This window comes from Misgurnus anguillicaudatus, chromosome 21 (assembly GCF_027580225.2).
Source record: "Misgurnus anguillicaudatus chromosome 21, ASM2758022v2, whole genome shotgun sequence".
Lineage (NCBI taxonomy): Eukaryota > Metazoa > Chordata > Actinopteri > Cypriniformes > Cobitidae > Misgurnus > Misgurnus anguillicaudatus.
Genome location: NC_073357.2, coordinates 61,823,270 through 61,834,459, shown reverse-complemented (window position 1 = coordinate 61,834,459; position 11,190 = coordinate 61,823,270). Strand labels below are relative to the sequence as shown.

The 11,190-nt window shown below is 38.5% G+C and overlaps 1 protein-coding gene across 2 annotated transcripts; it reads left to right on the top strand.

Annotated features, from left to right (window-relative positions):
• nsun6 (NOP2/Sun RNA methyltransferase 6) lies at positions 1–7,866 on the top strand. Of its 2 annotated transcripts, none has more exons than XM_073859597.1 (12): positions 1–151; positions 580–658; positions 750–905; positions 980–1,071; positions 2,615–2,721; positions 3,175–3,328; positions 4,021–4,102; positions 4,243–4,370; positions 4,515–4,654; positions 7,034–7,182; positions 7,264–7,389; positions 7,464–7,866. In XM_073859597.1, the coding sequence occupies exons 2-12, from the start codon at positions 584–586 to the stop codon at positions 7,650–7,652; spliced, it is 1,398 nt and encodes a 465-aa protein (XP_073715698.1). In that variant the 5' UTR covers positions 1–151; positions 580–583; the 3' UTR covers positions 7,653–7,866. The 2 variants fall into 2 exon arrangements, with proteins under 2 accessions (XP_073715698.1, XP_073715697.1); XM_073859596.1 differs by having other exon boundaries at positions 977–1,071.
• The last annotated feature ends 3,324 nt before the right edge of the window (positions 7,867–11,190 follow it).

Below are 11,190 nucleotides of genomic sequence, written 5' to 3'. Positions count from 1 at the left end.
CATGTCACAATCACGTGATTGAATCGCGTCATTGCAGTGGGCGGGGTCACCCTGTATACGGAAGCGCTGATCGTTACACGCATGTGGCCGTTTAAAGAAATAAACACGTAGGACCCGGTTAAAAACATTTCAGACTTTCAACCTTTACAATGTAAGTAAATGTCTGCAAGTATCAAGTGCCCTAAGAATACCATGGTATTATCGAAGGACTACGGTGAAAATACTATGGTGTTCATAGGAAATATTTGAATATTTTAAAACAAGTGCTTTTGTGTTTTAAGGAATTGTGCAAACACTGTCGGTCTGTTAGTTTTTATATAATAAAACAATAGATGTTACAAAAGTATCGTCACGTGTTCTGGTTGACTTTGACAGCTATGTGAAGTAATAACATGCTCTAGCATCATTTACATTCCGATATTATTACTCCCATGTGTGCCCCCTGTTTATTTACCATCTGACGTCATCAGTCTACTATGGTATTGAATCTGCCACTACACTGATTTTAAGTCTTGGTTTTATCACTATAGCATTAAATTATGCTGTCATTTGATATTTAATCTATGTGTTTTTCGACAGAGGAATGTCAGTTTTCCCTCAGCTTGCCCTAAAGCCAGAAGTACGAGATCATCTACACAGTGTTTATACCCACCATGAGGTTTACACTTTATTCTAATACTTGTTCATGTAGTAATATAAGATGAAGTAAGTAGTTTGTTGATATGGTTTTTGATGTCTTGTATCTGTAGGTAGTGAGTGAGGTTGGTAAAGATGAAGCCGAGCGGGCGTTCGAGGCTCTGCTGTCATGTCTCTCTCATCCACCCATGTTCACCTGTGTGAGGGCGAGCACACACCTGCATCCGCTGCGTGATATTCAACACAAACTACAACAACACATCACTCAGGTGTGTATGTATGTGCATTAAGTGTTATCTGTAGTGTGGGATTGAAACTTTAAACTTGATTTGTTTGGTAGCAGATAAGTTCTCATGAAGGCCGTGGTTCTCCTGCAGTCATTCATACTCACTCACATCTTCCAGATGTTCTGCTGGTTCCAGTTCATGGCCCGAGGTAAGATCTTCACAACAGCTCAGATTTCTGTTGTTTTTACTTCATCTCTAAGCATATTTTTAATCTTTGTTCAGTATTTGACTGACTCTTTACTTTTAATATTATTACATTACAAAGGGGTGGAATGTTTCCGATAAATTTCCAGAAACTTTTCATGGGAAATTAATCTGGGGAATTTTAAAAATGTTCCAAATTGGAAACTTAATTATTTGGAAATTTAGGGAAATTAAAGGAATACTAAATTTTCTTAAAAAAAAAAAAAAAATCCTGATAATTTACTCACCCCCATTTTCATCCAAAATGTTGGTGTCAGGGTTCCCACGGGTCCTTGAATTCCTTGAACGTTCGTGAATCTGTGGGGGAAAAATTCAAGGGCATGGGAAGTTTTTGAAAGTATACATACATAGAACAAATCCATATTTTTTTCCTGTGTAGTGTAGGATAATATCATAAAAATCTAGACTTTTTAAGCACACTACTAAACTGTTCACTTTAAATGCTTTTATCTTCTGTATGCGAATGTTGATTCATACCAAAATGCTTATATGCATAGTTGTGTTTGACACATGAAAACGTCTCGGGTTACGTATGTAACTGTTGTTCCCTGACCCATTAATTTATCATGAATTCTGTGTAATTAAACCTAAAAAAATAGGCTACTAACCAAAAGCACTATTTTTGTATAATTTAATGTTTTTTTTTATTAAAATGTTGAGTTTCAGAACAGTTTTTTTGTCACAAATTTTCTTTGGGGGGCAGCGAAGGAATGCACCGTACACAAGGGGGCCGCATGTTGAAAAAGTTTGGGAACCACTGAACTAAGGTGTGGGAACCCTGTGATGTCTTTCTCTTTAGTCGAGAAATAATTAAGTTGTTTGAGGAAAACATTCCAGGATTTTAAGACTTTATTGGACCCCAACAGTTTACAGTTGCAGTTTAAAATTGCAGTTTTCTCATTCAGTGTATTTATCTTCTTTACAATTATATACTGTTGTTGCACACTAGCTTACACAGCACAAGGATGTTTTAAACAAATTAATGTAATTAAATTACGTAAAAACATGCAAAGATGGAGATTATTTTATGTGCAGGATTCAATAAATGATGATTTTACGTGCATGTTATGGGAGAATGCAGGTACATGCAGGGGGTGTGGCCTCAATGGCCCTTCAGTAAGCAGTGTGCTGTGTGCATGTGACTGAGGAATGTGCACGGTTCAACCAAATTCAACTGAAATTGCATTAAATCTTGTTGTTTTAAACTAAATTATTCAACAGTTCCCTGTTATAGGCAACTCTGTTGTTTTAATTAATTTGGGATTTTTTTTAATTCCCAGTTTATTCCCATGGAAAGTTTCCAGCCTTAAAATTCCCAGAATTTTGCAACTCTAGATAACTATAGTAGTTTGACCTAATGTGAAATAATAAACGGGCTGTTGTTCATGTTTTACCCTGTAAAGTATGCTATAGCTCTCAGTGCACAACTGTTGAAGTGTTTGTGTGTGTACAGTTGTGTGATGATGATAGTGTGTGTTTGTGTACAGGTGTGTTGATTCACTGGACTCTGAGGTGATTGTTGGTGCTCAGTGTGGTAATGCTGTACTCAGAGGTGCTCATGTCTTCACTCCTGGTGTCCTGAGCGCCCCAAAATGTGAGCAGCACACATTCATGTCACATGATGGGGAAACCGATTGATTTATTAATGTATTGTGACTCTTTCTGAAACGATTCTGATGGATCTACGAAAATATCGGATCCAGCCAAATATTAAAATAACCCCATGATTTACTCATCCTCAAGTAATCCAAGATACATATATCCATCATCTTTCAGACAAACACATTTGGAATTATTTTAGTAAATTAGTTTCCAAACTTATAATGGTAGAAAAAAGTGCATCCATCCTCTGCAGAAGTAATCCACATGGCTGAATCTATGCTTTATAATCTGCACAGTTGTAGAAACAGAAATGAGGGGTTGTTTGCTGAAAATGTACAATGTGCAAACAGACATAACACATAAGTGTTTAGGATCATTCTGATGAAACATTATTATACACCATCTTAACAAAAAGAACCATTTGTGTGTGTTTGTGTGTTTTCAGTCATGAAGGCAGGTGATGTGGTGTCTGTGTTTTCTGACATTGATGGGAAATGCACACGAGGAGCCAAAGAGTTTCAGGGAAAGAAAGTGTTTCTGGGTAATGGAGTTTCACAGGTGGAGCGCTCAGAAATATTCTGCTCAGACGGACCAAACAAGTGAGTTCAATTCTCAGTACGTACATTTACATGCAGCCAAATAATCTGTTTGTAATCATATTGAAGAATTGTGCAAGTTCACATCTTATATTTACCTCTTATTTATGTATCACATGACTCTCATCACAGAAACATTCAATAGCAAGGCAATGGCAACACACATTATTAAGGTAATGGAGTCACGCGCTGTATTCTGCAGCATTTATGTCTTTCATAACATTACATAAAGCAATAAAATAGCATTGTGCTTTCAGTGTGTTTTCATTGCCTAGATCTGAAAACGTCTTAAGAACAACTTTCTCCAATTCAACTTTTTTACATTTATCCAGAGATAAAGCTTGAACTTGATGAGAGATGTTGTGTGCTGCGTTGCCAAGTCCTCTGCTTTTTTGCAGACTTTAGATTAAACTGTTTCAGCGAGTTGATTTTTTTTCTGCGGGTTAAAGATGAAAAGATTTTGTTTATTATTGTTATTTGGGCTGTGAATAGTCATTGGGATGCTGTTGGGTTGGTTTTGATTAACCAATCTGGCAACCCTGGCTGTGCTCTTGCGCAGATGTTTGGTTGGGATTGTATAGAATGTACATGTAAATAAACATTTTAATTAAATTACAATGTTTAGGGTGCATGTAAATGATACTGTCGTAACCTTCAATCAGATTAAATTCAGTCTCTCTCTGTGTCTCTCTCAGGGGTCTGGCGATCAGAATGACTGAACCTCTCTATCAAAGTCCTTCCTTTGATGGAGTTTTAACAGAGGACGTTTTTCTGCAGGTAAGATGAGATCAACACATGTTGTATAGCAGACATGCAGACATAAAGTCAGGAGAGCTTAACAACCATCTGAGGTCAAAGAAAGGCTGTTTTTGTTTAAAAGAAGGTTTATATAAGTTTTGCTGAATGTGTTCATGCAGAACCTGCCGTCTGTGGTCGTGGGTCATGTTTTAGGACCTCGACCCGGTGAACGAATCCTGGACATGTGTGCTGCTCCTGGAGGAAAAACCACACACATCGCATCTCTTATGAGAAACCAGGGGACTGTGTTTGCATGTGTTAAGCAAATAGTTCTTACTCATTCTTTATGTAACCATGATTTTATTATTACATTTGTGAGATCAAAAGCAACGTGACTGATGAGAAACATCAGTTTTATCATTTATCATTTTTTTTCCCAAAAGGGGACTGTAGTGGCTTTGGAAAAGATCAAATCCAAAATGGAGAAGATCATTCAGAATGCAAAGAGTCTGAAGTTGGATTGTATTAAAGCTTACTGCTATAACAGCATACAGGCGGTGAGCTCGAACATCACACACGAGTGCAGTGCAGGTAAACCTCCAAACTTATACTGAAACCTGAGATCAAATAAATGCATTTTACTGGGCTTATACACAAAATTACCTCCACATTTCTGCCTTTAATGGATTACTCCACTTTTATAGAACAATCCTGATGGTTTGTTCACCCCCATGTCATCCAGGATGTTTTTGTCTTTCTTTGTTCAGTCGAGAAGAAATTAAGTTTTTTGAGGAAAACATTCCAGGATTTTTCTCCATATGGTGAACTTTAGTGCTCCTCGGCGGTTTGCAGTTTCAGTGCAGCTTCAAAGGACTCTAGATGATCCCAACAGACATAAGGGTCTTATCAAGTGAAACCATAGGCATTTTCAATAAATAAAAATGTACCACATCTCGCCACGATTCAAATAATAAAAATGACGTATATTAATGATGCTTTAAAGCAGTGTGGAATGATGGGATTTGTTGTCTTTAACCTTAATCGCTGATGACCATCAATCAGATGTGAACAAGAAATCATGTTAACGGATGAAGTAATCAAGTTTTATAAGTGTTGATATTGTTTTATTTTATTAGTTAAAACTAAATTGTTAGTCATAGATGTTACAAACTTATCTTGTGATTGATATAATAGCATAATAGCAAAAGTTTTTTTGTAGGGTTACGAATCAAAACAACTAACCTGACGAGTAGAACACAAACAAGATTGGCATCTCTGCTTAGTTGAAGGTTGTTGTGAAGCTCTGATCCTCGATCTTCTTGTCCCAAACTTTTCTTGGGTCGTTTGGTTGGCTCGTATGCTTACGGGAGCCGTCAGCCAGTGGCAGGCGGTAAAGAGTAATCGTGGATATTACGTGGATATTAACGTCATTGACAGGCGACGGCGCTGCCCCGTGTCACTGTTTAGAATGGCAAATTTCTGATTTACAAGTAGTTGAAAACATTAGAGATTAAAATATATAACACTGGCTACTTTACTGCAAATATCTTACAAATTGTACCTTTAATGTCCGTTTATTGTTTAAAATTATCCGCAAGTGTGTGTTTCACATATGTAACGCGTGACCTTTTCATGTGATTACCATAGAGTGTAAAAAAAGATGGACGTAGTGTCCGTGATGTCACCCATTGGTTTCTGAAGATTGTTTTTGAAGCTTAAAGTAGACGTTGCCTGCCGTTGCCACCTTGCGCATCACTCGTGGATATCCGAACATGTGTAAAGAGGCAGGATGTGGGTAAAGCTGAGGTGACTGGTTGCTGAAACCACTCCCGCCTAGCTCGATTCTAGTGACAGCAGTGGCTGTCACTAAAGTGGCCACGGCCTTAATTATGCAGAACTTTAAAGGTTAATATAATTTAAACGGAGGAGTTAAAAAAAATGTACCCCCCTTACAGTTGTCATGAAGGGCAAAATTAGCTATACAGACCAAAAACACTTTTTGTATCAGGCTGTAAACATATTATTTTCTACTGTAAAGTTGGGCATTTTAACACGAAGGTCTATGGAAATTGACTCCCTTTTGGAGCCTGTAGTGGCCAGTCGATGAATTGCAGTTTAAGTCACTTTCGTATTGGCTTCATTAGAAAGATCAGAAGGTTGCCACTCGGGGATTACATAATACATAAGGCCACACTGTCGCATCACACGGCTAGTGCAAGACGAGAAGTTGTGGTTTAGAAGTACCGATTTTTTTGGCGAAAAGCCAATGGTTTCACTAGATAAGACCCTTACCATGGGTTCACACCAGCCACGTTTGAGGTGTCAAATTCGCGTCTAACGTGTCTAGTTTGCCCCTTGAACATTTTGAGTTTACTCGCTTCATTTGTGCGTGAAAATTCTAGCCATCGAGACATTCACGTGTAAATTTGCGTCATGGGAGGGGCTTCTGCGACTCCGCTCGCTTCCTGTAATCAGATCACTACTAGAGCAAGCTCCTGATTGGTTAACGTGGCGCGTTTTTCCGCCAAAGTTAAAATTTTTCAACTCGCACGTTTCCCACGCCAACGCTCAATTCGCGCGAATGAGGCGGAATCGCGTCAACCGTGCCGCGAGACCTCCAGACGCCCATCAACACATCTTTACATTGACTTAACATTAAAATCACTTGCGCTTGACGCCTCTACCGCGGCTGGTCTGAACGCAGCATTATGTCTTGGTTTGGGATCGTTTAGAGCTCTTTAAAGCTGCATTGAAACTGTAAAATGTTGAGGTCCACTGAAGTCCACTATATGGAGAAAAATCCTCAAAAAACTTAATTTCTTCTCGACTGAACAAAGACATAACCATCTTGGATGACATGGTAGTGAATAAATTATCTGAATTTATTTATGAAAGTGGAGTAATCCTTTAAACACTCTTACAGCACATGATTCTACAGTGTACTAATTTTGCATTTGTGTATATTTGTTGACGGTCCCCCATTCCCTGAGGAGAGTTTTGACCGGATATTGTTAGACGCTCCCTGCAGTGGATTGGGTCAAAGACCGAACATGAGCTGCGGCTGGAGTCTAAAAGAAGTCTGTTCATATCAACCTCTGCAGAGAAAACTCTTCACAACGGTAAGATAACACAACAGCATATTCATTTCATTTCTTTATGAATGTCTCTGTCAGTCACCGGTGCTGTTTGTGATGTTGTAGGCGGTGCGTTTGTTAAAGAAAGGAGGTGTTTTGGTGTATAGCACCTGTACTGTGACACTTGCTGAGAATGAAGAACAGGTGGCCTGGGCTCTTAAAACTTTCCCCTGTTTAACACTGGAACCACAGGTAAACACTTACTGTACACTACATGACAGATATGAGATCTACACTGATGATAGAGATGTTTTGTCATTCTTTAGGTGCCTCATTTGGGGTCGGGGGGCATGCGTGGGGCAGGACTGTCACATGATCATCGAAAACTACTACAGAGGTTTCGTCCAGAGTTATTTTGGGCTGAGAAAAGTCACACACTTTCCTCTGAGAGTCTTCAGCATCACGCCAGCAGTGACACTATTGGGTTTTTTATCGCAAAGTTCATGAAACGATAGTGATAGAGCAAATAATTGTTTATTGGGCTGAGCTGTATAAGAAAAGACATGATGCATGTGGTTGTCTGTTGCCATGACAACAGTGATGATGACATCCTCCACACGTGTTTAATACATGTTTCATGAAGACTTATGTATTGATGTCATGAAGTGCATCATACTGTTACACTGTAAATCTTCAATTTTAACACAAAAATAAAACTTCATTAGCTGCTGGAAGCCACAAGATTTTCATGAATATTATGAAAGATACAAACTTTTTTATGGTATATAACAGAGGTGCCCAAATTAGGGCCAAAGTTGGTCTGCAATGATCTTTAATTTGACTCGTCATGCCACGTGAAATAAGCAAAAAGGATAAACGTCATTGATGCGGATGCTCATATTTCTAATTAAACATTTTCTAAAATGTAACATTTTTTGTTTTATTTTTAGATTATAAACATGTACATGTTCTAGTGCACCTATACACACACATTATAGAGGTGGGAGGTGATACAAGAAACACCTGAAAATTCTCGGGCCAGCATCATATGTCCAAATTTCAGTCAAGGCCGTTCTATTTCATCGTGGACAGTCTGAAAACAGGGCTTTGGGTGTAAAATACCGAACTTGTCCTTTAAGTCAATCAACATGTATACTTGGATCATATTATCATGTTATGTAGTTGTTATAAATTACTTAATGAGTATTTGGAAGCACTTTTCTAGCCTGACTACGTCAGACTTCGTACTTCCGCTAAATTTCATTACGCTTCTGTACTCAGTCTAAGATACCTCCCATTAAAACCGTTTTCCTCATAGACATTATATACGTAGACACCTCGTAGACTGAGCTGTCTATTGGAGCTGACGTAACGGGCGGCCGCCATCTTGGATGGGTCTCCAGTGCGCTCCCTTGCATTCATTTCTAATGAGGAATAATCATAACTCCCCTAATTTTTACCGGATTTTCACACGGTTTGAGTTGTTATAAGCGGCAGAGATTTAGTTATGATACAGGACGCTGCCACACATTGAAAAATACTGCTTTTATCCTAAAATACTTTGTATTATGCTCTTTAAGTATGGCATATTGACAGAGGCAGACACTACTTAAGTGTTTTAATCTTGTACATAAAAGTAAATTTTCAAATATCTGTATTTTATCAGTGTTTTTCTTTGGAAAACTTATAATCCAAAGCATAGGATCATCATTTTTACTCCACTACATTTCATAATTTCAAGTTTTTGGTTTATATTTAAGTACATTAAACATCTACTTTTTTACTTTTACTTAAAAAGTACTTTAGTACACAATTTTTATGTATGTTTACGTAATTATGTATTTTATGTAATTAGGTATTAAATTAATTTTAATATGAATGAATTGAGAATGAATTGGCTGTGAGAATTTTCATTCCAAATAGCGGCCGCGCTACTGAAGCGCCATCTAGTGGCTGTTGCTAAAAACGAATCAGAGTTTATATACTCATTGCTACAGAGCTTTGACGACTCTGTCACAACAAAACCCTCCCGTTTTATAGCAACTTCCCATTGCCTCCTCATGCCTGTATCACTGGGAAACCTTCAAATGTGAAGAAAAAACTGTGAGAGATCATGAGAGAGAGTACCAGTTCCTGCTGAACATTGACATAATATTATGAATAATAACGTAAAATAACCAAAATGATTGTTCAATATTACTTGTGAAATGTAATCCCATGTGATCTGGAATCAATACTGCGCCAGTTATTGCAACCGTAAGCTGCACAAAATACGGCCATAGTATGCTTTCTTTCCGTTAACTCCCGTTGACTCTGATGCTAGCGTGCAGTGAGGAGACCCATCCAATATGGCGCTGGATGCGTTCCAGCACGTCATGAGGTGTCTACGTATATAATGTCTATGGTTTTCCTCCGGTCTCAAAACGGCCGTCCAATCAACGAACAGAGGGCGGGCTGAGAGCCGTGACGTAGACGCTAAACGCCGAATCACGGTTGTAGTTTGTTGTGGACATGGAGACACAGAAAGCTATTTGCTCTGTTGTGGAGAACCGGCACTTGCCAACTTAAACCCGAACAAGAAAAGTGTTTGTTAAACATTTGAATGGAGATTATGTTGTTGCCCTGCTCCCGACAAGTTTTTGGAAAAGTTTAATTTATCAACTTTACCGATCGTCAGCGAGAAACTGTGTGCAGCACAGCTTGACGTGCACAACGATCGAGAAATCATGGAAGGGAATTATATTGTTCACAGTTAATGGTGGAGGACGCGTGGGCAAGCATTCTTTGGTGACATTCCTGATTAACCAGAAAATAAGGTAAGAAGATTTAATTTACATATGGTTATGGTTGTCTGGTGGAAGAGTTTGAGAGGAGAGAGGGGCATTCCTCCCGTTAGACGTGAGTGGAAAGCCACCGTAAGGATAGTGTTCAACTAGCTCTGGCACGATTTACTTTACATAATCTGCAAAAGTCGTTCATAGCCATGTTAACTTCGGTATTTCGCTCGATGGGTTTATACGTGTATTTTACAGCAGAGATTCGATGCGGCTGATCCGGCGCATAAAGCACATCATATCCAAATGTTATGTGTGATTGGCTTACGTTTAGACCAATGATTTTAAACTTCAGACAAGCCCCTCCCACGAGAAGGAAAACGATTGTCAATTATGCCCAGCCAGACTCTGTCTATGAAGCGAAGCAAAATAGCAGAGGATGGTATTACCAGGCTAGCACTTTTCCACTCTGTCAGACAAAATATCTGAGTTGACAAAACAACATGTTTTTTCAACTTAAACATTTTTCTAATAAATGGTAGCCATTTTGATTTTCCTCAGTTGCTAGTTGCAACTAAACTAAACCAAAATACCAACTTTTACTTCAAAATTCTTGATTAAAATACTTTGAAGACAGTGTTGACACATAAAATCTGTGACAGGGATTTCAACTTGTTTGCTGAATATTAAAAAAAAAATGTGTAAAACTTACGAGACCATAGCTGTGTCCCAATTCAGGGGCTGCGACCTTCTAAGGACGTATTTTAAGACCGATTGCGTCAGAGCAGCGCGACTTCAGGCAAGGTAAGGCCGTCCCAATTCGAAGGATGCTTAGAATGAAGCCTCAAAATGCGTCCTCATTTCTCCGCGCTGTTAAAGGATTAGTCCATTTTCTTTAAAGAAAAATCCAGATAATTTACTCACCACCATGTCATCCAAAATGTTGATGTCTTTCTTTGTTCAGTCGAGAAGAAATTATGTTTTTTGAAGAAAACATTGCAGAATTTTTCTAATTTTAATGGACTTTAATAGAACCCAACATTTAATACTTAATTCAACACTTAACAGTTTTTTTCAACAGAGTTTCAAAGGACTATACACAATCCTAAACGAGGCATAAGGGTGTTATCTAGCGAAACGATTGTCATTTTTGGCAATAAAAATAACAAATATACACTTTTAAAGCACAACTTCTCGTCGTGTAGATTCGGTCTTGATGCGCCAGCTGACCCCACTACGTCACCGCAATACGTCATCACGTCAAGAGGTCACAGAGGAC